We start from the raw sequence: 27,500 nt of genomic DNA, 5'->3' as shown, positions 1-27,500 counted from the left end.
GGGCTTCATTCCTTTAGCATATTTTGAGGTCCTCGTTCTGACTTTGGTTAGATTCGACGCGAGTGGAGGCCAATTCGAGGGGCAAAGGCATCGCGAGTTAGAGATTTGACCGGTTCGAGGTGACTAATGATTGTAAATGATGTTCTGAGGGTTTGAAACCTCGAATTTCACATTGTAGTGCTATATTGAGGTGAGGCACACGCTAGATGACGAGCGTGGGGTAGTGCACTATTTGGGATTGTGACTTGGTCCATCCCAATTGATGATTTTACCGCTTATTTGATGGAAATCTATTTGTTATCATCATTATTTGGACTAAATGCCACATTTGGGACTTGTGCCAACTATTTGAACCCTTCAAGGATTTTTACTGGTATTTCCTCACTATTTTGACTTTATACTTGAACTCAGTCATGTTATATTTCACTGTTTTTCGTAATCAGCCACGTTAACTCTGTTTTAACACTTACATGATCTTTTAAATGATATTTTGGGCTGAGAAACATGTTTTACTACTGCCCAGTGGCTTGTAAGTATTTTTGACTGAGTAAAGCTAAGGGACTATGTTGTGAGGAAACATTTGATACTGATTATGAGGCTGAGGGCCTGAGATATGTACGCCACGAGGTGTCTTGATTGATATGAGGCCGAGGGCCTAGTGATGATACCACAGGTGGCTTGATATTGTGCTTGGGTCGTAAGGGGCCCCTCCAGGAGTCTGTACACCCCCAGTGAGCGCGGGTACCCAATGTGATGTGAGATTGAGCCCGAGGGGCTAGTATTGTTCTATGTGATTGCCCGATGGACCGGTACTGTTCTGAGATTTTTCCAAGGGGCGGATTTGTTGATACTGTTCCCGAGGGGCGAGCCTTTATGTGTTTATTTTTTTCATATTTGACTGCTATTTTCCTACTTAATTATTGAAAAAGGCTTTTCATGAAACTACATTTGAGTTTAAGGATTTTACCTACCTTTCACTGATTTACTGATTCTAAATGGTTTTACTGCTTCTTTATAGAATGCTTTGTGTCTTACGTGATTTCTTGCTTTTAGTTCTTTATTTACATTTATTACTCACTGAGTTGGAGTACTCACTTTACTCCTTGCACCCCTGTGTGCAAATTAAGGCATTGTGGATCCTACCAGTGCGAGTTGAGAGCTCCCGGCGGACATTCGGAGTCCAAGAGGTAGCTTCTTGACGTCCGCAGACCCGTGTTTCTCCCTCTTTGCCATTTCTATCTCTATATCAGACAATTTGTAATAGTTTATAGACTTCTCAAACATGTATTAGAACTTGTAGATGCTCATGACTAGTGACACCCCGGTTAGGGTTGTGTATGGGTGTTCTTCCATGTATTTATGTTATCATTGTTATTTCAGATTTATTTTGTCATGTTTAGACCGTCTCTTAAATGCTTAACTGTTAATAATTAGAAAATGGGAAGTGTCAGCTGGCCTTATCTTCACGAGAGGCGCCATCAAGACCGGGTCCGGGATAGGGTCGTGACAAGTTGGTATCAGAGCCTAGGTTACATAGGTCTTACGAGTCATAAGCAGGTTTAATAGAGTCTTACAGATCGGTACAGAGACGTTTGTATTTATCCTCGAGAGGCTACAGAACCTTTAGGAAAAACTTCATATTCTTGAAATTCTTGTCGTGCGAACTTGTTGATCCGAATACTAAACTTCTTTTGTTCTACTCTCTCACAAATGGTGAGGACACGCGCTACTGGTTAGGGTAGACGACCCCCAGTACCACTAGCTATGGCCACCAGAGGCCGAGGACACGGTCGTGGTCGTGGTAGGGGCAGAGCAGCTAGGGCAACACCTGTAGATCCACCATCTGCCCCAATTCAGGATCAGGTCTTAGTTATGGACATTCCTACAGCACCACCTCAGGCACCAGCTGTGCCCATTGTCATTCCGGGTCTTTAGGAGGCCTTGGCTCAGATCTTATCAGTTTGCACTAGCCCAGCTCAGGCGGTTTCAGCCACTGCAGCCGCAGCTAATTCTCAGGCCGGGGGAGGCAATCAGACTCCCGCCGCTCGCACACTTGAGCAGGTCATGCAGGGACTTCAGATGCCGGGGGCACATCTAGCCCAGCCGGTTGCAACTGCTCAAGATTACGTAGTTCTTGCTATGCCGGAGGATGAGCAGCGTAGGTTGGAGAGGTTTGGTAGATTGCAGCCTACGACCTTCAGAGGTGCAGAGGGCGAGGATGCCCAAGGTTTCTTAGATAAGTGTCAGAGAATGCTTCGTACACTGGGTATTCTGGAGATCAGCGGGGTTGTTTTCACTACTTATCAGTTTTCGGGAGATGCCTTTACTTGGTGGGAGGCTTTTGAGAGGTGTAGGCCTGTTGGTGCATGCTATGCGGTCGCATGAGTGAGACGCGGGCCGCATGAATTGGGACGTGGCCGCATGGGGCATGGCTTGTAAGTTCACAGTCTCTAAACTTCTATGGTGCAGCCGCATGACATGATGGTGCGGTCCGCACCAAGTTCTGAATGTCTTCACTCTACTGATCTTTGGCACGTGAGCAGGTTTCACTCCAATTTGAGCCGATCTTGGACGATTTGTCACTTTATAGCTCAAACCTGCAATCAAGCGCAATCTGTAAGCTTTTTGGGACTATTTTGTAGCAATTTACACTCAAAGCGTAGGCAAGTATGGGTATAAATCATGTTAAAAATCCTACTTATCAGTGCAGCACCTCTTACCTGGCAGCAGTTCTCCATTCTCTTTCTGGAGAAGTATGTGCCACAGTCCTACAGAGAGGAGCTGCGTAGGGAGTTTGAGTGGTTGAGTCAGGGAGAGATGACTATGACGTAGTACGAGATAAGGTTCTCTAAGTTAGCTCGTCATGTTATTTGGATGGTTCCGATAGATAGAGAGAGGATTAGGAAGTTTGTTGATGGCCTCACTTATCAGCTTCGTATTCTCATGACCAGGGAGAGGGTGATTGGTGCTACTTTCGAGGAGGTTGTGGATATTGCCCGTGAGATTGAGTCTGTTTGTCACCAGGAGCGCGAAGAGAGGGAGGCCAAGAGGCCTCAAGGATCTGGTAGTTATAGTGGTACTCCTTCGAGAGGTCAGTTTTAGCATGGCAACCGTCCATTCAGGCATGCTCAGCCAGCTCGCCTAGGTTATCGTGGGGCATCATCGGGTCATGGTTCTCATAGTTCTCATCAGGGCCAGTCATCACTTAGTGCCCTTCCAGCTCAGAGTTCGTCCCGTGCTCCCTTAGTTCAGGGCTCGTCTATGCCGAGTGCATCTCTAGTCACTTCGGTGCGAGGGGTTCCCTTCAGTCAGCTTCTCTAGCATGGATTGGCTATCTTCATGTCGTGCTATTCTAGACTGTCATGATAAGATAGCCACGTTGGCTATACCAGTTGTGCCATGTATTGAGTGGCGAGGTGTGGCTGATTATGTTCCTAGTTGAGTGATCTCATTCTTGAAAGCCCAACGTATGGTTAGGAAGGGTTGTCTTTCGTATCTAGATTTTGTGAGCAATGTCGGATCTGAGACCCCCAGTATTGATTCTGTCCCAGTTGTGAGGGATTTTCCCGATGTGTTTCCTGCAGACCTGTCGGGCATGCCACCGGATAGGGATATTTATTTTGGTATTGACCTGGTGTCGGGCACTCAACCCATTTCTATTTCGTCGTATCGTATGGCACCAGCGGAGTTGAAGGAATTAAAGGATCAACTTCAGGAACTCCTTGATAAAAGGTTCATTCGGCCTAGTGTGTCACCTTGGGGTGCGCCGGCTCTATTCGTAAAGAAGAAGGAATGCACCATGAGAATGTGCATTGATTATAGGCAATTAAACAAGGTAACAATTAAGAACAAGTATCCTTTGCCTCGCATTGATGATTTATTCGACCAGCTTCAAGGAGCGAGAGTGTTCTACAAGATTGATCTCCGAGGTTATCACCAGTTGAAGATCAGGGACCCGGATATCCTTAAGACAACTTTTAGGACCCGATATGGTCATTATGAGTTCTTAGTGATGCCTTTTGAGCTAACCAATGCCCTAGCAGCGTTCATGCATTTGATGAATAGTGTGTTCCAGCCTTATCTTGACTCCTTTGTCATAGTCTTCATTGATGATATTCTAGTATACTCGCGTAGTCAGGAGGAGCACGTGGAGCATTTGAGAGTTGTGTTATAGAGATTGAGGGAGAAGAAGCTTTATGCAAAATTCTCCAATTGTGAGTTTTGGCTCAGTTCAGTGGCTTTATTAGGACATGTGATGTCCATCGAGGGTATTCAGGTTGATCTGAAGAAGATAGAGGCGGTTCAGAGTTGGCCCAGACCGTCCTCAGCCATAGAGATTCGCAGCTTTCTTGGTTTGGCGGGTTATTATAGACGTTTTGTTCAGGGATTCTCATCTATCGCATCGCCCTTGACCAAGTTGACTCAGAAGGGTGCTTCATTTGTATGGTCGGACGAGTGTGAGGAGACCTTTCAGAAGCTCAAGACAGCTTTGACCACGGCTCCAGTGTTAGTTTTGCCATCAGCTTCAAGTTCATATACCATGTATTGTGATGCTTTGAGAGTTGGCATTGGTTGTGTATTGATGAAGGGGGGTAGAGTTATTGCTTATGCTTCTCGTCAGTTGAAGCCCCATGAGAAGAACTACCCCGTTCATGATTTAGAGTTGGCTTCCATAGTTCACGCATTGAAGATTTGGAGGCATTACTTGTATGGTGTGTCTTGTGAGGTGTTCGCTGATCATCGTAGCCTCTAGCACTTGTTCAAGCAGAAGAATCTTAATTTGAGGCAGCGGAGATGGTTGGAGTTGCTTAAGGATTATGATATCACTATATTGTACCATCTGGGAAAGGCCAATGTGGTGGCCGATTCCTTGAGCCAAAAGGCGGTGAGTATGGGGAGTTTGGCATATATTCCAGTTAGGGAGAGACCTCTTACAGTTGATGTTCAGGCCTTGGCCAATCGGTTCGTGAGGCTAGATATTTCGGAGCCTAGTCGGGTATTGGCTTGTGTGGTTTCTCGAGCTTCCTTATATGATCGCATCGGAGAGCGCCAGTATGATGATCTACACTTGCTTGTCCTTAAGGACAGAGTTCAGTATGACAATGCTAAAGATTTGACCATTGGAGATGATGGGGTGTTAAGGATGCAGGGCCGGATTTGTGTGCCCAATGTGGATGGGCTTCGGGAGTTGATTCTGGAGGAGACCCATAGCTCGCGGTATTCCATTCATCCGGGTGCCGCAAAGATGTATCAGGATTTGAGGAAACACAACTGGTGGAGAAGAATGAAGAAAGATATTATGGGATATGTAGCTCGGTGTCTCAATTGTCAGCAGGTGAAATATGAGCATCAAAGACCGGGTGGCTTGCTACAGCAGATGGATATTCCCGAGTGGAAGTGGGAGAGGATCACTATGGACTTTGTTGTTGGACTTCCACAGACTTTGAGGAAGTGCGATGCTATTTGGGTGATTATGGATTGGCTGACCAAGTCCGCTCACTTCATTCTTGTCTGTATTACTTATTCTTCAGAGCGGTTGGCGGAGATCTATATCAGGGAGATTGTTCATTTGCATGGTGTCACAGTTTCCATCATTTCAGATAGGGGCACTCAGTTTACTTTGCATTTTTGGAGGTCTGTGCAGCGAGAGTTGGGTACTCAGGTTGAGTTGAGCATAACTTTTCACCCTCAGACAGACGGGCAGTCCGAGCGCACTATTCAGATATTGGAGGACATGTTGCATGCTTATGTCATTGATTTCGGAGGGTCATGGGATTAGTTCCTACCGCTTGCGGAGTTTGCTTATAACAAAAGCTACCAGTTGAGTATTCAGATGGCTCCATATGAGGCTTTGTATGGGAAGCGGTGTAGATCTCCAGTTGGTTGGTTCGAGCCCGGTGAGGCTAGGCTATTGGGGACTAATTTGGTGAAGGATGCTTTAGAAAAGGTGAAGGTTATTCAGGAGAGGCTTCGTACAGTGCAGTCGAGGCAAAAGAGTTATGATGATAGGAAGGTTCGAGATGTGTCCAACATGGTTGGCGAGAAGGTTCTGTTGAAGGTTTCGCCCATGAAGGGTGTTATGAGATTTGGAAAGAAAGGGAAATTGGGTTCGCGGTTCATTGGGCCTTTTGAGGTGTTTCGGAGGATTGGGGAGGTGGCTTGTGAGATTGCCTTGCCACCCAGCTTGTCGAGTGTGCATCCGGTATTTCATATTGCTATGCTCCAGAAGTATATTAGAGATCCGTCTCATGTTCTAGATTTCAGCACGGTTCAGCTGGATGATGATTTCACTTATGATGTGGAGCCAGTAGCTATTTTGGGTCGTCATGTTCAGAAGTTTAGGTCAAAGGATATAGCTTCAGTAAAAGTGCAGTAGAGAGGTCGGCCCGTGGAGGAGGATACCTAGGAGACCAAGCGGGAGATGCAGAGCAGATATCCTCACCTGTTTGAGGCTTCAGGTATGTTTCTTGATCTGTTCGCGGACGAACGTTTGTTTAAGTTGGGGAGGATGTAACGACCCAGCCAGTCGTCTCATGAATTACCGCTCTGTTTTCCCCATTTCTGCTTCTTTATGCTTTGTTATCCATGTTTTGTGGTATCGGGTTGGTCGGATCGAATCCGGAATGATTTTGGTAATGTTTGAGACACTTAGTCTCTATTAAGGAAATTTAAGTTGGAAAAGTCAACCGGAAGTTGACTTAAGTGTTAGAGGGCTCGGATGTGAGTTCTGGTGGTTCGGTTAGCTTTAGGAGTAATTTGGGACTTTGGAGTGTGATCGGAATGGGTTTTGGAGGTCCGGAATAGATTTAGGCTTGAATTGGCGAAGTTGGTATTTTGGCGATTCCCGATTGGTAGGTGAGATTTTGATATAAGGATCAGAATGGAATTCCGAGAGTTGCAGTAGTTTCGTTGGGTCATTTGGGATGTGTTTGCAAATTTTCAGGTCATTCGGACGTGGTTTGGTTGGGTTTTTTTATCAAAAGCAGAATTTGGAAGATTTTAGAAAGTTTGGCTTGAATCCAATGTGTTTTGGGTGATTGGATGTTATTTGAGGTGTTTTTATGATTGGAACAAGTTTGAATAAGGTCTTAGGATATGTTGGTGCCTTTGGTTGAGGTCCCAGGGGCCTTGGGTGAGTTTCGGATGGTCAATCGGACCATTTCATGCCTTGGTGATGTTGCAGAATTTCAGGTTCAGCTGTTGCAGAGAATCCTTCTTCGCGATCGCGTAGGGGTTCCTGCGATCGCGTAGAGCTTTTTGAGGGGCAATCCATTTTGCTCTATGTGTTTGCGAAGGAGGAATTGCGATCGCAAAGTGTGAAGAGCTGGGTCATCGCGAACGCGGAGAGGTGGTCGCGTTCGCATAGAGTTAAGTGGACCTGGGGTCTTGGGTGGATTTTGTTCATCGCGAACGCGGTGGCAAGTCCGCGATCGCGTAGAGTTAGTTTCCTGGGCATCGTGTTCACGGGGGGATTTCATGCGTTCGCATAGAGTAATTTTTGGGAGCTGAGTTTTTGTGCTTCGTGATCGCGAAGGTTTTCCCGCGATCGCGATGAAGGAATTATGCCTGGGCAGAAGGTTTTTAAACTCGTCCTGTCCGCAATTTAGTGACTTATTTCCTCCATAGTTGGTCGTTTTTGGAGGTTTTTGAAGGAGATTGAAGAGGGATTCTAGGAGAATCAGTTGGAGATAAGATTCTTGGACTTAAAACTCGATTATTATGTGAATTCCACCTAGAAAATAATAGAAATTAAGCCAAAAATTCAAGAACTAGGGCTTGGAAATTTAGACTTTTGATTGGGGATTTGGAGGACCATTTGGGGTCGGATTTGAGAAATTTTTATATGTATGAACTCGTGGTGAGATAAAGAATCTATTGATGTAAAAATTATTGAATTCCGAGATGTGGACCCGGGGGTCGAGTTTTGGTAATTTCGGGATTTGGGTAGTATTTTGATTGTATTCGCTTGGGCTTCGTTCCCTTAGCATATTTTGAAATCCTCGTCCTGATTTTGGTTAGATTCGACACGAGTGGAGGCCGATTGAAGGGGCAAAGGCATCGCAAGTTAGAGATTTGACTGGTTCGAGGTGAGTAATAATTGTAAATGATGTTCTGAGGGTTTGAAACCCGGGATTTCACATCGTAGTGTTATATTGAGATGAGGCACTTGCTTGATGACGAGCGTGGGGTCGTGCACTATTGGGGATTCTGACTTGGTCCGTCCCGATTAATGATTTTACCGCGTATTTGATTGAAATCTATTTGTTATCATCATTATTTGGGTTGAATGCCATATTTGGGCCTTGTGCCAACTATTTGAACGCTTCGAGGATTTTTACTGGTATTTCTTCACTGTTTTAACTTTATACTTGAACTCAGTCATGTTATATTTCACTATTTTTCGTACTCAGCCATTTTTACTCTGTTTTAACACTTACATGATCTTTTAAATGATATTTTGGGCTGAGAAACATGTTTACTACTGCCCGAGTGGCTTGTAAGTATTTTTGACTGAGTAAGGCCAAGGGCCTATGTTGTGAGGAAACATTTGATACTGATTATGAGACCGAGGGCCTGAGATATGTACGCCACGAGGTGGCTTGATTGATATGAGGCCGAGGGCCTAATGATGATGCCACGAAGTGGCTTGATATTGCGCTTGGGCCGTAAGGGGCCCCTCCAGGAGTCTGTACACCCCCAGTGAGCATGGGTACCCATTGTGATGTGAGAATAAGCCCGAGGGGTTGGTATTGTTCTATGTGATTGCTTGATAGGCCGGTACTGTTCTGAGATGTTGCCCAAAGGGAGGATTTGTTGATACTGTGCCCGAGGAGCGAGCCTTTATGTGTTTATTTTTTTCATATTTGACTGCTAAGTACCTACTTAATTATTGAAAAGGCTTTTCATGAAAGTACATTTGAGTTTAAGGATTTTACCTACCTTTCACTGATTTACTGATTCTAAATGGTTTTACTGCTTCTTTATAGAATGCTTTGTGTCTTACGTGATTTCTTGCTTTTAGTTCTTTATTTACATTTATTACTCACTGAGTTGGAGTACTCACTTTACTCCTTGCACCCCTGTGTGCAAATTAAGGCATTGTGGATCCTGCCAGTGCGAGTTGAGAGCTCCCGGCGGACATTCGGAGTCCAAGAGGTAGCTTCTTGACGTCCGCAGACCCGTGTTTCTCCCTCTTTGCCAATTCTATCTCTATATCAGACAGTTTGTAATAGTTTATAGACTTCTCAGACTTATATTCGAACTTGTAGATGCTCATGACTAGTGACACCCCGATTAGGGCTGTGTATGGGTGTTCTTCCGCTTATTTATGTTATCATTGTTATTTCAGATTTATTTTGTCACGTTTAGAGCGTCTCTTAAATGCTTAACTGTTAATAATTGGAAAATGGGAAGTGTTGGTTGGCCTTTTCTTCACGAGAGGCTTCATCACGACTGGGTCGGGGATAGGGTCATGACACTGGTGAACAAGATAAACTAAACATGAATTAGGGACTGAGTGATTTGATAATAGTCAGCATCATGAGAATTTCAGATTTCATTCCGGCAATAATAGAATGGGCAACAGAAGAAGATCCATGATGAATTCAGAGGATGATCATTCAGGAAAAAGCTTACCTAAAGCAAGCAATGTGAGCAGATTTAAGCTTAAGGGACCACATGTACCACTTACACTAAATGCCACCATTGCGATTGAGGAATTTTGTTATCCTTGGTACATAAGGATTACCGCAAGGAGAGTAAGGGTCATTGATGATGCGAAGGAACGCCAAAGATGGAGAGGAAAAACATCTATAGGTAGGTCGTCGTAGTTCCAAGTCTTAGTACTCCCCTAAAAGGGGGAATATGGAATGATAAAAGAAGAATGCGATAAAAATGAGAAAAGGATGAGATTGCACTTATCCGAATCCTACAATTATGCTATGATTCCATAACGTTACGTAAGCACGATGTCAGAAAAAGGAAGTAAGGTTTCTTGCCCCGAAGGTTATTGATAAATAAGGAGTCAGTGCAAGAGGTAAGTTAGACAAAGGAAATAACCTAAGAAAGATTACGCGGAATATGGATATGAGAATGGGTCAATGAATAGTTGGTAGTTGATTCAGGAAGAGTCTAGTCATGGTTAGACAAGAAGTTACAGACAAATCAGCAGATCATGCAAGATAAATGTAGTAAACCCCAACATGGAGATTTCATCCTCGCAGTAATGTTATTATAATAATTGAGATATATTCAAATAGGAATTGGAGTAGTTAAAGATACCGTATGAGTGTTACGGGAATAAAAGAAAGTGCCACTGGGAAGGCAATCAAAATATCAGTTGAAGCACCCCTACAAGCACAAGGGCACGGAGGTAAGCAACTACGGATAATTATAGGCAAGGAAGGACATCAAAAGGTCCGTAATAAGCTCAAAACTTTAGAAGGGTCAAGGGTTCTCCCTAAGTACTATAACGAAAGACTAGCTGAGGAAATAAGGAAGAAGGCTTCAACTTAAGCACAATGACCTAAATAGGAAATGGTCGTGTAACAACAGTCTCACAACAACATTATAAGCACTTCAAAGGAAAATGGCACATACCGTGACTAATGAACGGGATTAAAATACTCACATAAGAGAATCACCTTGGGATGCTATAGAATATGGTTATTGAAGTACAGTATTGCCGCTAAGTGGATCAGGAAAGTTACTTCAAATATTCCTTGATATAACGTAAGCCCTAGGGGCAAGGTATTACGTAAGAAGTTTCAAGTTGTCAGTGGTATATTGTAGATCAACAACGAGGTGAATCAATAATGGATGGACAAAAGTCACAAAGTATGAGATGAGATTAGACCGTCATTCTAAAGATGAGCAGTAATGAGGAAGCATTAAAGGACCTAAATTTATAGATATGGAATAAGAAACGAGAGTAAGCTGGGATTTGGTAGTAGACCTCAGCAGCGGTAAATTAAAGTAAGAGTTATGGCAGTAAATTTATACGGATGGCTAAACAGACCTATGCAATGGGATATAGCAATATTTGTGAATTCAACAAAGTATCGAGCGAAGAACTTTAGGATACTCATAGATGCCCAAAGGGACATCTTATAAAGCTCTACATATGAAGCCTGGAGATTGGACACACTTATAAGGTCAAAATTGTACAGGCTGCCTGATGGAAGGTAGCAACAGTTACGAGATTGGAAGGATTCCGACTACAAGTTGTGGTATGAGAAGGAGGCCTAAGGGGGAATGCCCTGGACTTTGGACTTATTCACAGGATAGTCTCCTAAATGGCAAGGGAAGTTCTAAAGTATTCGGAAGAAATAAGTTATGAAACTGATAAGTGCATCAGTCAACATTCGAGGACGAATGTTCCAAAGGGGGGAATAATGTTACGCCCCGTAGTATTACATCGATGTTATACTCTGCAGTAATATATTACGATGATGTTACCCTCAGCAGTAATATATTACGGTAATGTTACGCTCCGCAGTATTAAGTTATGATAGTGCTGCACCCTGCAGTATTACATTATGGTGATGTCACGCTTCACCGTATTAAGTTACGACGATGTTGCACCCTGAAGTATTGTACATTGAATTTGCAGTAAGGTAATTGACATCAGTCCAAGTAAAGATTATTTGGAGATTATAAGGATTATGTGATTTCACAAGTGATGAGTAAAGGTGAAAGGGGAGCAAGTCAAAGGAAACGAATTTTCGTCCAAGTTTGGCATATTGGGATAAAATATGGCTCGAGCTAAAATACTCGGTATTTATGGACTAATACCATACAAGGTACCGCATGACCATAATAGTAAGGTGTATAAGGTATGTGAAAAGTGAGTAATATTTAAGTAAGTGGGAATAATTCTCAATTTTGCGGGTAATTGATTAATTACCGGGTAACTAGACATTACCTAGTTAATTAATAAATTAAGTGGATAAATATCCTTTTTGGAGATGCCAATTGGCATTAATCTAAGCCAAAGCGGCAACAAAAGGCTTGATGAGTCATTAGGCATGAGATGCCTTATTTACATGTACAAGTCTTGAAATAAAAAAAGCTAGGCTAAGTCATTTTGGTCTCTTTACTAATAAGTAATGTAAGGTTTTATAAGAATCTTGATCATTACATAAAAATAGGAAGGGAGACCGAGATTTCTAAACTAGTATTTACCCCTAAGTGTTAAATTGTGAATCTAGATGAAAAAGTATATCTTTATCAATAAAGCATGTAAATCAAGCCAAGATCACCATGAACCTTTTCTCATCTTCCCCATCAAGTATCTGGACCAAAGGTGCAAAAGCTAAAGAACATAGATACCTTCTTCATTAATCAATTTGATTCATTTTCCTCTCTCAATTCTCTTTAAATGTAGTAAGCAGCAAATGTAAGGCAGCCTGCTTCGTCTGCTAAGGAAAGAAGGCAGTGAAAAATAGAGGAAATAATCTCAAAAACAAAAGAAAAAAGGATTTAGTGGGAAAAGCAAATAGAAGTATATAAAATAATGAGGAGTACACTAGACCAGAGTCTTTCTTCGGCCAAGATTTTCTTCAAGCAACGTGATTGCGTTGGGCTTTTCATACGACTTGTTCCATCTTTTGTCGCAATTAACGGGTGTTGAAAGATTGTTAAGAGAACCGGATCAGGTATGTTAAAGCTAAGCTCTTCTTTCATTTGGCATGATCTCGTTATTATACAAGTTTGATAACGAGGCATAAAGAAAAATTCATATCCCGAAATTTACGTATATTTTGCTAGTCTCGCAAATCGCATATATTTTCCTAGTTTTGTAAGTTGTAATATTCTCCTTATCGGGACTTCATATTCAGTTGAGTATTTTCTTTTCCAGTCAAGAGAGCAGAGAGTCTATATATATTGTATTACAGTATTTTCATGACCATCGAGCTATGATCGATGGGCAGGCCTCTATTGGGCAACCTCTGATCAGATGGTAAGTTATATACCGATCCTACTGTGTCCGAGCGCTTATGAGCAAGCCCAATTGGTCGAGACACAGAGCCTAGTATGGCCGAGCGCATATGAGCGAGCCTACTATGGTAGAGCAGTTATATATATACCGAGCCTACTGTAGCCAAACGCTTATGAGCGAGCCCAGTTGGTCGAGATACAGAGCCTAGTATGGCTGAGCGCCTATAAGCATGCCTACTACGGCAGAGCAGTTATATATATATATATATATATATATATATATATACCGAGCCTTATAGGGCCGGACAACTATTTTACTTACTATACTAAGAGAGTTGAGTCACTATCAGCAGGTAAGCATTCCCACAATTCAAATATAAAACCTCTAATTACAGATTTTACGGTGAAACTAATCCAAGGCTAAAATCTTCTACAGTCAGATAATTAACGAGACGCATTGGATATATTGTATTACGATTTCAATGATCTTGAATAACGTGAACAATTTTTGAAACACTACAAGATTCACTAATCTTTTCTTCTTTAGTTTTACAATAGTGTTACCAAGAACACACGAAAAACTAAACTAAAACTTAGCATAAACAAAGACATAATTGTATACGATTTCGTGACATTGCATATCAAACTGTTCTCAGCACAAAGTTAGCAAGAAACTTTTGATTTTACAGCACATTAATTGTTAGTATGATTTGCAAATGTTAATTGTTCATATATTTCAATAGATATAACACCTATCAGAGAGGACCAAAGGGTGTTTTCATTTTGCGGCATAACTTTACTTGACAACCTCAAGGGTGTCTTCAGATTATCTTTGACTTCCAGCTACTTGCAGTTATTATACTATCAGTTCAGTTTCAACTTTCAGTATATTGCCTTACATACTCGGTACATTATTTCGTACTGACGTCCTTTTTGCCTGGGGACGCTGCGTTTCATGCCCGCAGGTCCAGACAAACAGGTCGAGAGCCCTCCAAGTAGGATATCAGCTTAGCGGAAGATGTTGGTGCGCTCCATTTGCTTTGGAGTTGCGTGTTTGGTTAGTATGATTTAGACGTATGTTGTTTGGTATGGCAGGACTCTGTCCCAACCTTTATGACATTTATGTACTCTTAGAGGCTTGTAGACATATGTCGTGTACGTGAAATATTGTACCACCTTGTCGGCCTATGTTTTGAATTTATAAATGATCATATTGGCCTATTAGGCTCGTATGTCATGTGTATATGATGATGTAATAAGAAAGATACGTCACATTGGTACTCGGTTGAGTAAGGTATCGGGTGCCCGTCACGGCCCATCGATTTGGGTCGTGACATAATGGTGGGGTATGCATGTGGCAATAGGGTTGTTGATTGTCTTAGGATTATTGTGGGTGAATTGTTGGTATGAAAATTTGTTGTAGGATGAAGAAACTCCATTGTACGCGGTTTTAGCCGAGTATGCATGCTAAGTATTTGATAAAATGACTAAAAGACGTAAGATGTGAGAATTCTTACTAATAATGGTTCGATTAAACAATGTTAATGTAGATTGAAGTTACTAAGAGTAGTAGAACATCGTATGGATTCTAAGGAAAGCTCGATTAAGGTATGTTTGGCTAAACTCCTTCCATAGAATTAAATTCCATGAACTCCTTCTACATTCCAAATATGGTTTGCTCTAAATCCTACTACTTACTTTGAATCGCCTCAAGTGAATGATTTACCTAATTCATATGTACCCAAGTAATGATTCAATTTTTATCGTTACGCTTTTCTTCAGAAAATATTTCAAGTATGGTTGATCTATCAAATGCTTATTAAGTTAATCCATATTTCAAAGGCAATCTCTATGGTTTCCTTGTTGAAATATCTCTATGTTCTTTCAGCTCTTACAGCTCGTATTTCGGTTCTATGATTCTCCAATATTTTAAATTATCCTTGATGTCTTATGATAAGCCATGTCAAGATAATGAACATGAAATGTGGTCTTGTTGCCAAATGAAAATGATGATGTACAACCCAAGGATCAATTAAAAGAAAAGGGATTTATCAATTGTTTTAACTGAAATATTATTGGGAGTATTGTGTGTAACCGAGAAGGTGTAAGCTAAAAGGCCTATACCCGAAAATATACGTGCCAATGTAGGAGCGAATTGGGACAAGTCCCTTTTGCACCATTATGAGATTATGCCCCATTATTGAGATGGCGTATTGTATTGCTAGCACGGACACGTCGATCAACATGGCATTATGGTAAGACGGCTTCGCCGATGGGGCCGATATCGAACACCATAACACGCACATGGTAGTTAGATGATATGATATCGGTAACTAATGATCTCCCAACCAAAAAAATATTAATGTTTGTTTGACAATTTCCTTATATTTTAACCTGGTATTTTAAATACTGTTAATTTTTTTACTACTTTCATGTTTCTCTTTTCTTATGTTGGCATTTAATTCCATGTGAGGATACTTTGCTTTCCATACTATTACTATCATATATGTACTAAGGTTCTCTTTTGCCTGGGACACCGCATCTTTAGTGGATGCAGGTAGTACCTCAGCTGGCGGCACAAACTCTTGATAGGAGCGTACCCTCTCTTCAATAGATTTTGGTGAGCCCTACACTACATCGGTACTAATATGTTGTATTGATTCCTTCTAAATTATTTTTGAGGTATAGATGGATCATTTTTACCGACACTTTCATATTTTTTTCATGTCTATTCAGTGCCTCAGTAGACACACTGTGGGTCACATATGTATGGGGAAGAATTATAAATATTATTTTTGTCATTTACTTCCACTTGTAAACTAAGAATTTTTATCATTCCATTATCTACCTACAAAACTCTTTAATTAATGGGAAGTAGTGTTGTTTTCTCCTATCTTATCAATTGAATATCTCATGTTATTCCATCCTAAATTATTCAAGGTTAAGGGTAGGGAGTATACACCGAGTAGGCTGGCTTGATTGGGTTTTCTCGGTTGAGCGCCGGTCCCGCTCCCCAAGATCGAAGCGTGATATGTATGAATTGAGAGGATGGGTGGTTTGGTTTCCAGGAGATCCGCGAGTGTTTAGAACACTTAGTTCCTAATTTGAGGCCTGACTTAGGAAGAATTGCCCAAGGTTTTACTTTTGGGTATACGACCTCAGATTGGTATTTTGAGGGTCCAATAGGTTCGTATATTAATTTAGACTTGTAAATATGTTTGTTCGGGCCTCCGGTGACCCGGGATTTATTTAGCGCTTCTAGTTGAAAGTTAAAGTTTTGAACTTAAGAAAGTTTAAAAAAATTTGGTTTAATACATGATTCTTGATTTTGATGTTGTTTGCAGTATTTTGAGACTTTGGATAAGTTTGGATTAGGTATATGACCGCAGAATCATTCTATGGGCCGCAGATCTGCCGTAGAGTGAAGCGGAGAAATGGCCTATTTTTGGAGGTTGTTTCGCGGTCCATTATGCGGTCGCACAACTGTAAGGCCCCTTGAAATTTCACCTAGAACCCGAGGTTTTGTGGTGCCAAGATGAGATAATATATTTGAGGATTGTGAAATTTCAACTAGTACCGACTTTTTGGATTGAACAGTGCGCTGGAAAGTTGAAGAAAATTTTTTGCAAAGAAGGGCATTTCTGTGGTCCCATATGTGACCATAAAATCACTCTACGGGTCGTGGATCCACCGCAACGTGAAGCAGAGAAATGGCCAATTTTGGAGGTTGTTTTGCGGTCCATTATGCGGCCGTATAATCATATCGTAGGCTGCAAAACCCATCGTAGATCTAGCATGAAGATTTTCGGAGGGGAGTTTTGCGGCGCATTATACGACTGTAGAACTGGTCTGCGGACCGTAGACCTGTAAGAATATTGACTACCGGCAGCTCAACAAGGTCACGATCAAGAATAAGTACCCACTACCAAGGATAGATAACTTGTTTGACCAATTGCAGGTTGCTAAATACTTCTCCAAAATTGATTTGAGATTCGGGTATCACCAATTTAAGATCAGGGAGTAGGATATTCCAAAAATAACTTTCAGAACCCGTTATTGGCACTTTGAGTTTCTAGTTATGTCTTTTGGGCTAACAAATGCCCCGGCAGCTTGCATGGATCTTGTGAATCAATTCTTCAAGAATTTTCTTGACTCCTTTGTGATCATGTTCATTGATGATATTCTGGAATATTCGCGGAGTCGAGAGGACCATGTCGATCATCTCAGAGCGGTTGTGCAGACCCTGTATCAGCACCAGTTGTATGCAAAGTTTTCAAAGTGCGAATTTTGGCTTGAATCTGTCACGTTCTTGGGTCATGTTCTCTTTAGAGAAGGAATCAAGGTTTACCTTCAAAAGATTGCAGCGGTAAAAAATTGGCCTAGACCTATAACTCCAACGGAGATTCACAGTTTCTTGGGCTTAGCTGGGTATTATAGGGAATTTGTGGAGGGTTTATCTACTCTTGACTCTCTGTGGACTAAATTGACGTAGAAGGAGGTTAAGTTACAATGTTCAGATGCTGATGAAAGGAGCTTCCAAGAGCTGAAATCAAGATTGACTACGGCGCCGGTGTTGACCCTACCAGAGGGTACAAATGGGTTTGTGGTATATTGTGATGCTTTAAGGATCGGACTTGGGTGTGTATTAATGCAAAATGGCAAGGTAATAGCTTATGCTTCTACGCAACTCAAGAATCATGAAAAGAACTATCCAACACGTAACTTGGAGCTCGCGGCAGTGATTTTTGCATTGAAGATTTGGCGTCATTATTTGTATGAGGACCATATGGATATATCCATGGACCATAAGAGCCTTCAATATATTTTCAAATAGAAGGAACTAAATTTGAGGTAGAATATGGCTTGATTTACTCAAGGATTACGACATCGATATTCTATACAATCCGGGGGAGACTAATGCTATGGTGGATGCTCTTAGCTGGAAATCTTTGGGCAGTTTGGCTCACTTAGTGGCATATCAAAGGGCGTTGGACAAGGAGGTTTATTAGTTGGCTAGTTTGGAAGTTCGTCTTACAGACTCTAGTGAAGGATGAGTGATTGTGTAAAACAGGGCTGAATCATCGCTTGTTATAGAAGTCAAGGGGAAGCAATAAAACAATCCATTATTGGTACAATTGAAGGAGGAGATTCATAAACATAAGACTGTGGCTTTTTCTCTTGGCATGGATGATGGTACACTAAGGTACCAAGGGCGACTATGTTTTCCAAATGTGGATAGTCTCCAAGAAAGAAGCATGACCAAGGCTCACACTTCTAGGTATTTCGGGCACCCGGGATCCACAAAAATGTATCATGATCTTAAGGAAGTCTATTGGTGAAATGATATTAATAGGAGTGTAGCGGACTTTGTGGTGGACTACCTCGCACTCCTCACAAGTTCGATTCGATTTGGGTAATTGTAGACTGACTCACAAAATCAGCACACTTCTTACCGGTTAAGGCTACCGACACCGCAGAGCAGTATGCTCAGTTGTAAATTAAGAAAATAGTCAGGTTGCATGGAACTCCAGTTTCGTTATCTCAGATTGAGGGGCACAATTCATAGCTAACTTTTGTAAGAAATTTCAATAAGGTTTGGGTACTCAGGTGAGTCTTAGTACAGCCTTTCACCTGCAGACTAATGGGCAAGCATAGCGGACTATTTAGACGCTTAAGGATATGTTACGCGCTTGTGTTATTAACTTCAAGGGTAGTTGGGATGATCATTTTCCACTCATAGAATTTGCCTACAACAACAGTTATCATGCTAGTATTCATATGGCACTGTTCGAGGGTTTATATGGTAGGAGATGTAGATCTCCCATTGGGCATTTCGAGATTGGGGAAGCGGAATTGATAGGACCAGACCTCGTGCATCATGCTATGGAGAAGGTTAAGATAATTAAGGATCGGCTGGGAACTGCTCAAAGTCGTCAAAAGTCCTATTCAGATGTGCATCACAGGGATTTGGAGTTCAAAGAGGATAATTGTGTATTTTTAAAGGTTTTCCCCATGAAGGGCATAATGCAATTTGGTAATAAAGGAAAGTTGAGTCCAAGGTACATTGGGTCGTACAAAATCATTAAGAGGATTGGTCGGGTAGCTTATAAGCTTGAAATACCTCCTCCAGAGATGTCTTTAGTGCACCCGGTGTTTCATGTGTCCATGTTGAAGAAGGTTGTCGGAGATTCGTCGCTTATTGTGCCAGTTGAGACTATTGAGGTTAATGAAGAGCTGGCCTATGAAGAAATTCCAGTTTCCATTCTTGATGGGCAACTCCAAAAGCTAAGAAATAAAGAAATGGCCTCCGTGAAAGTACTATGGCGAAACCAATAGGTTAAAGAGGCCACTTGGGAGGCCGAGGAAGAGATCAAGAAGAAGTATCTTAATTTATTTGAATAGGTATGTAATTATGTCCATGATGTTGAAATCTAACTTTCTATAAATTATGTTTCCCCTATACATTATAGTGAGGTTACTCCTTCTTGGTAATGTAATGTTTAATGGCATTGTGGTCGGTGTTGTTTCCCTATTGTTTTACATCGTTGTGTTGTGATTATGTTGTTAGGACTAGTTTTTGGATTCTCCAGGTGGATAGGCCCAATTACAGGGAGACTCTGGCAAAAATTTTGGAAATTTAACGAGTTAGTCAAAACCTTGGAACTGCTGGTGTGTGTTATAGCAGTTGAGTCATATTAGATGCTAATAGTGAATTTTGACCCTCATTCGAGAACGAATGATCTTAAGTAGGGAGGATGTAAGGCCCCATGAAATTTCACCTAAAACTCGAGGCTTTCTGGTACCAAGGTGAGCTAATATGTTTGAGGATTGTGAAATTTCACCCAGTACGGACTTTTTAGATTGAACAGTGCGCTAGTAAGTTGAAGAATTTTTTGGCAAAGAAAGGCATTTCTACGGTCCATTATGCAGCCGCAGAATCACTCTGCGAGCCCCAGAACCACCGCAGAGTGAAGCAGATAAATGGCCAATTTTGGAGGATTTTTTGCGGTCCATTATGCATCCACATAACTATTTCGCGGGCCGCAAAACCCCTCGCAGATCCAACAATTTTCGGAGGGGAGTTCTGCGGCATATTATGCAATCGTAGAACTGGTCTGTGGACAACAAACCTGCCGCAGACGCAAACCAAATAGCCCAATTTTGGGATCCTTTTTTGCGGTCCCCTTTGCGGGCCGCATACCTGTTTTGCGGTTGCAGACCCGATATTGGCAAGTTTACGTTTGGAAATTTTACTCGATCTCATTTTTAGAAAACGTCTTTGGGGGTCATTTTTTAGGGTTTATCGAATATTTTTAGAGAAAGGTGAGAGCTAATCTAGAGAGAGGAAAGGGAGGATTAAGGATTTCACTACTCTACTTTGATCCAACCTTGGAGTTTCATCAAAGTAACTTGTTAAGGCTTCAAAGAGGTAAGAATTTCTTCCCCGAATTCTTCAATTTCAGATTTGAGTTGATTATGGGTGGTGAGAATAGATTTATCACATGCATGAGATAATAAGGATTGTAGGGAAGTTGTTGAAATATCTTGGGTGGTTTTGTTGTTGAAATTAGTTGAGGGAAAGATTGGGTCATAGTTGTAACAGCCTTTGCCATGTGAATCCCTCTAATCGTGCTTGTAATTCTCTCCATCTCTATAGATTGACATCGTTAGGAGTGTTGGGACATTATTGTTGCACTATGAAAAGCTCTTTCAAGGTATGAAGGCTAAACTCTTTTTGCTGGTATTGGAATTCACGTATTCTTGCAAAACTCCATCATGTGTAGTCGAACTTGAAACACTGTCTAGATAGTAAATTGATCCTCAAATTTCATAATGTGTTAGAACCCTCATGTATTAAGGATTTTCTATTGTGACTTAATTATGTTATACCCCTTTTGGGAAGAAAACCTTGCACGAAATCAATGTGATCAAACACTTCTTTCTCATATGATGAAACCTTAAGAATTTACACTTGCTACGGCCAAAGATGCCAAACGGTTGATTGAAAGAGAATTATTTTGTACAAACTATTATCGTTATAGGAATCTAAAGTATGGCATTCTGAATACCCTTCCACCCGCACATATTGGATGAGGCGGAAGGGCTGCTTTGTATAGAGATTTGTATTGTGATTGCACCTCTACCGCACATATAAAGGTCAGGCGGCGGGGCCGCTTTGTGTAGAGTTTTGTCATTGTGATTACACCTCCACCTGCATACATTGGGATGAGGCGGCAGGGTAGCTTTATGTAGAGTTTATAGTACTGTGATTTTACCTCCACCTGCATATTATAGAGGATCCCCAACATGAAATTTATAAATTTTATTGTAAGTTCTTAATAAATTTTTTTGACTTTAACGGCTATCTAAGCCCTTTTATTATTACCATGATTCATCATATTCATGTTGTATTTCCAAGACCTTGAATAGGTGTTTTGCTTACGTACTAGTACTATTCGACATGTACTAACAACCCTTTATTGGGGGCGCTACATCTTTAATGGATGTAGGTGGTTCCACAATGGGAGGCATTGCCAGTGATAGCGGTACACTCTCTTCCCAGTTGAGTTGGTGAGCCCCACTTCATTTCGGGGTAATGCATCTTTTGTTCTCTGTGTATTATGTTTTGAGTTATAGTCGGAACCTTATTTCTGGTACTATCATTGTATTCTTTTCTATCTATTAGAGGCTCTGTAGAGACAATGTGGGTTGTATATATGGTTGTTGGGAAAGGCAAACTAGTCTTATTGCATTTTAATCACTTGTTTCACTTTAATCGTGAAAGTGTATGTATTTTGAGATTTTAAAATGAAGTCACTAATGGTGATGGGATTTGTGTTGTTCATGAATCTTCTTGGTGTTAATTAATGAAATTTATATTCCCTTTATTTATGGGTGATTTGCATAGAAGGAAATCTAGTAGGCTTGCTCGACCGAGTTATCTCGGCTGAGGGCCGGTCGCGCTCCCTCGAGGTCGGGGCGTGACAACAACCCATTGCAGATCCAGCATGAGAAAACTTTGGAAGGAAGTTTTGTGGTCAATTATGTGACCGCAGAACTGATCTGTGTATTGCAGATCTGTCGTAGAACTGTCCAGCCCTGCTCAGTTATTGGGACCCCTTCTGCAACCCCCTATGGAGCTGCATACCAGTTTTGCAGTCCGGTCTGCGACCATAGACCCAACTTCATAGAGTTTAAGTTTTGGAAAACTTCACCTGATCCCATTTTTATAAAAACAACTTGGGGTTTATTTTAGATGGTCCTAACTCATATTTAGAGAGAAGAAATTGGTCTAGAGTGAGGGGGATTCCTAAGCTAATTGTTTACCAATCTTTTCTCAAGTCTTGAAGAATTCATAAGAAAAAGTCACAAGGTCTTCATCCAAGATGTGAGGTTCCATACCCTAGTCTTCAATTTCGAGTTTGGGGTAGAAGATGGATAATGGAGAGTGTGATTCTTAGGTATGTCGGTGTTATCTATGCATTCTTCTACCAACAAAGTTGTGGGAAGGTTGTTGAGCTAAAAAGGGTGGATATTGGGTTGTGGGATGAAGGAATCCACCATAGGAGGACCTTGAAACCTTAATGCACACCTAGTGCTTGATAAAATTCTTAAGTAAGATGAACCTATAAATGTCTTCCTAATTGTGGTTCAATTTTATCATGTTTCTAAATAGATCAAAGTTGTTAGGATTTTCGAAACTGTGTAGTGATTTAAAGAAAGCTCAAGGCGAGGTATGTTGACTAAACTTCTTCCTTAGAATTGAACTCCATGATGTCCTTGTAAGTCCCAAATTGTTCATTATAAATTGACTATCCGAATAAGCCTTATGTCAAAAGATATATGTTCAAAATGTGTTCCAACTTCTCTTGTCAGGTTATGTTACCACTTGAGGATGTGTTCAAAGTATGAGTTGCATATCCAAATGTTTTAACTTCAAGTCATGTTTTAAATGAAAACTATTATGCAAAATTGTGTAGGAAATCTCAATGTGCTTAAGACTCTTATTTGCTCACATATGTACTTAAAGTCTTGAGTAGAAATAATTTGTTGTTGATGATCCATGATGATGTTTGGAAGTGAAAGAGATGAGCATGAAATATGAAATACGGTCAACGTACCAAGAATGATATACATTTGGGGCCACTAGTGCCAATGAAATTAACAGACGCATAAAAGATATAGAAATGATTTGTAAATCCTCTAAATTATAAACAATTTGGGAGTATTGCTAGTCACCGAGGAAGGGTAGGTTGAAATAACCTAACCTCGAAATTACACGTGTCGGCGTAGGAGTGAATTGTGATCATTCCCCTTATTTGGGATAAGATTGATGTAATTCCCCTGTATTGAGATGAGATAACTACTAGAAAAGGTTGATGTTGATCCACACAACATTGTGGTGAGACGGCCTAGCCGGTCGGGTCGTGATCGGATGCCATGCCGCACACGTGGTGGTGATTATGCTTGAAATTATGATTGAGTTAATGATTGAGGTTGTGATAGTTATTGTGATTGTGGTTGATGTCTTTGGGTGAGACGGCCTAGCCGATCGGGCCGTGATCGGACTCCGTGCTAAAATCACAATGGTATATCGGTGCTAAAGATCTCCCAACTAAAATATAGAAATTTACTTGAAAACTTTTCTTGCTCCTAACTTGATGTCTTAATGTTGTGTGAGGATCCCATTGAATCTATAATTGTTCTTCCTTTGTTTATTACTCAATCTATTGATAGGGTGTTTAGTCATTCATATTAGTACTATTTCATATGTACTAACGTCCCTTTTACCAGGGGCACTGCACCTTTATAGATGCAGGTGGTTCCACAGCATGCGACTTTAATCAGTGATAGCGGCACACCCTCTTCCCAGCTGACTTGGTGAACCCCATCTCATTTCGGAGTCATGTATCGTTTGTTCCTTGTGTATTATGTCTTGTGGTATAGACGAGGCCTTGTTACCAGCACTGTCATCGTACTCTTTTGTATCTATTAGAGGCTCCGCAGACATAGTGTGGGTTGTATGTTGGTGTTGGGAAAGTTGAACTAGTAATGTTGTAATTGTACCACATGTTCCACTTCAAACTATAAAAGTGTATGCATTTTGAAACGTATGAATGATGTAACTAATGATACTGAATTGGTGTTGTTCATGTGACCCTCCTCATTGTCTAATTAATGAAGTAGATCTTTTTCTTTATCCATGAGAGATTTCGGGTAGAAGGTATTGAACATGCTTGCTCGGCTGGGTTGTCTCGTTTGAGCGCCGGTCAAGCTCCCCGAGGTCGGGGTGTGATATATAAGTAACCTCTCCAACTCTCCTAAGACCTCGAACTGACCAATAAACATCGGGCTCAACTTTCCCTTTTTCCCAAACTACATCACTCCATTCATAGGTGACACTCGGAGGAGAACCTTCTCACCCATCATAAAAGCTACATCTAGAACCTTCTGGTCAGCATAAATCTTCTGCCTGGACGGAGCTATACAAAATCATTCTTGAATCATCTTAACCTTTTCCATAGCATCCCTAAATCAGTGTCCAATAATCTAGCCTCACCGAGCTTAAACCAACCAGTCAGCAAACGACGTTGTCTCCCATATAAGGCCTCATACATACGACGGCATCTGAATACACTACTGGTAATTGTTGTTGTAGGCGAAGTATGCTAGAGGTAAGAACAGGTCTCATGAACCTCCGAAATCCATAACACAAACATGTAGCACGTCCTCCAAGATCTGAATTGTGCGCTCGTATAGTCCGTCTATCTGAGGATGAAATATTATGCTCAGCTTAACTCGTGTGCCCAACTCACGTTGCACAGCTTCCTAAAAATGCAATGTGAACTTCGTGCCTCGGTCAGAAATGATGGAAATGGACATGTCGTGCAGGTGGATAATCTCCTGAATGTAAATCTGAGCCATCCTCTCCGAAGAATAGTAAGTCACCACCGGAATGAAGTATGTGGACTTAGTCAACTGGTCCATAATAACCCAGACTGTGCCATTCCTCTTCAAAGTCTGTGGCAAGCCTACCACAAATTCCATAGTGATGTGATCCCACTTCCATTCCGGTATCTCCAATCTCGAAGTCAATCCACCCGGTTTCCGATGCTCATACTTTACCTGTTGACATTTCAAACACCGAGATACATAAGTAATCATGTCTTTATTCATTCTTCACCACCAATAGTGTTGTTTCAGATCATGGTACATCTTCATGATGCCTGGGTAAATGGAATAACGCAAACAGTAAGCCTCCTCAAGGATGAAATCTCTCAACCCATCAATATTTGGAACACAAATCCAGCCATGAAGCTGCATAACACCATCATCATCGATCACAACCTCCTTAGCACCACCCCCTGAACTGTATCCTTCAGCACCAAGAAGTGAGAATCATCAAACTGGCGAGCCTAGATACACTCCAAAAATGAAAATTGTGCCACAACACAAGCAATAACCTGACTGGGATCTGAAATATCCAATCTCACAAACTAGTTGGCAAAAGCCTGAATATCCATGGTTAGTGGCCTCTCTACTACCGGTAAATATGCCAAACTACTCATGCTCTCTGCCTTCCTACTCAATGCATTGGCCACTATATGGCCTTCCTTGGATGGTATAATATGGTGATATCATAGTCTTAAACAACTCTAACCATCTCTACTACTGCAAATTAAGGTCTTTCAGCTTGAACATGTGCTGAAGACTCCGAAGGTCAGTGTAGACCTCACAATAAATGTTGTACAGATAGTGCCTCCAAATCTTTAGTGCGTAAACAATGGCTGCCAACTCTAAATAACGAACATGTTAATTTTTCTCATAAACCTTCAACTGCTGAAATGCGTAAGCAATTGCCCTACCATCCTACACCAATACCACACCAAGCCCAATAGGTGATGCATCATAATACACTGTTACGCCCTGCAATATTATGTCAATATTACGTTCTGCAGTATTATATTACGATGATGTTACGCCTTGCAGTATTACATTACGATGATGTTACGCTTCGTAGTATTATATTACGACAATGTTACACCTTGTAGTATTATACATGATATTGTCGTAAGATAGACCTTAGTTCAAGGACAAGATTATTTGGAGGAGCATTATGCTATTTCAAACAAGTGATGAGTAAATTCATGAAGGTGAGAGGGTAAGCAAATCGAAGAAAATAATTTTTTCTCGAAGTTTGGCAATTGGGGAGAAAATACGGTCCAAGCTAAAATACCCGGTATTTATGGACTAGTACCATACAAGGTACCACATGGCCATGATTTATAGAGTATAATAAAAGTGAGTATTATTTTATGTAATTTGAGATAATTCTTATGTGAGTAATTGGTTAATTATTGGATTAGTGGGGGATTAATAATTTGATTAAGGAAAAGGGGTGAAATTTTGGATAAATCTAAATCCCCCTAACGTGACAGCCCCCCATTCTAATTAATGACTCATTAGTCATTACTATAAGGTGTCACATTTGGAGGAATCTTAGGGCTTAGTCACTATGAAAATGGGGCCCACAAAGCTTAACTGTAAAGGACTTTAATATGTCTTCAAAGAAGACACTTACGGATGGAAAATTGAAACAAGATTCTTGTGAATTCTCTTCAAGTTCTTGGTTTCACAGTAAAGGAAAGAAAGTGGCATTGGGGGACAGATGCATTTAGCCCTCAAAAACGTGGAAAGAATGACTATGTTAGTCATCTTTACAATTGTGTTCAATTGATATCAAAAATCCATTTTTGGAGGAGATTTTGGAGTCCATATGGGACTTTATGTTAAAATAGCAACGATAGTTCTTAAAATCTTAAATAAACATACAAAATTATATTGCGTAATAGCAACGGGATTTTGCGATTCTAAGGGAGTACGGTGCAATATTTTCCAAGAATATCATACGGATTTTTCCCTACTGCAGGTATGTTAAGGTTATCCCTTCTTTCCTTTTGGCATGGTCAATACGACACAAACAAAATGAGCAAATGCACAATTTCCATAAATGACTGTATTCATAGAAATACTAGAAATGCTTATGTTCTTGATTTCTCATATGTCATATTATTCTATCATCTGTTCATGGGTCTCAGAAAATACGTAAATTAATTTCATGATATAAATCAGAGGCATAATGGTCTTATGTCGTACTGAGAGATTTTATTAACGTATTTCACATGCACTTCATACATTTATACATGCACATTGACCCATGACCGGATGGCATTATATACGCGTATATATATATATATATATATGTATATGGGATATGGGAAAGGTTATGGTGGTATATACGCACCACCACCTGATCAGTTGGTATACGTTGATGATTTTGCCCACAGTGGCCGAGAGATATAATGGGATGCCCTCAGAGGCCTGATGATGTTATGAAACATGTAACTATGCACGACATGGCATTCATACGCATGTGCATGACCCTATAATCATTTCATGATTTACAGAGTTATCCAGACTTACAAGTTGAACCATTTACTTTATATTTCTTCAATGTCTGTTATGTACTTATTTATATGCCTTACATACTCGGTATATTA

At 40.9% G+C, this 27,500-nt stretch overlaps 1 protein-coding gene across 1 annotated transcript; it reads left to right on the top strand.

The window, feature by feature from the left end:
* Window positions 1-17,017: 17,017 nt before the first annotated feature.
* LOC138878168 (uncharacterized) lies at window positions 17,018-19,275 on the top strand. Its single transcript, XM_070157834.1, has 3 exons — window positions 17,018-17,305; window positions 17,432-17,602; window positions 18,649-19,275. The coding sequence occupies exons 1-3, from the start codon at window positions 17,018-17,020 to the stop codon at window positions 19,273-19,275; spliced, it is 1,086 nt and encodes a 361-aa protein (XP_070013935.1).
* The last annotated feature ends 8,225 nt before the right edge of the window (window positions 19,276-27,500 follow it).

This window comes from Nicotiana sylvestris, chromosome 9 (assembly GCF_000393655.2).
Source record: "Nicotiana sylvestris chromosome 9, ASM39365v2, whole genome shotgun sequence".
Taxonomy (NCBI): Eukaryota; Viridiplantae; Streptophyta; class Magnoliopsida; order Solanales; family Solanaceae; genus Nicotiana; species Nicotiana sylvestris.
Note: the sequence above shows the minus strand (reverse complement) of the source record. Positions and strands in the feature narration are given on the sequence as shown.

Bases quoted from the DNA above. Each gene is read 5' to 3' on its own strand.
- LOC138878168 (XM_070157834.1), top strand. From the start codon at position 17,018: ATGTCTTTTGGGCTAACAAATGCCCCGGCAGCTTGCATGGATCTTGTG. The intron at 17,306-17,431 runs GTAAAAAATTGG...AAATTGACGTAG, and splicing joins ACCTTCAAAAGATTGCAGCG to AAGGAGGTTAAGTTACAATG. The intron at 17,603-18,648 runs GTAATAGCTTAT...ATTAACTTCAAG, and splicing joins TATTAATGCAAAATGGCAAG to GGTAGTTGGGATGATCATTT.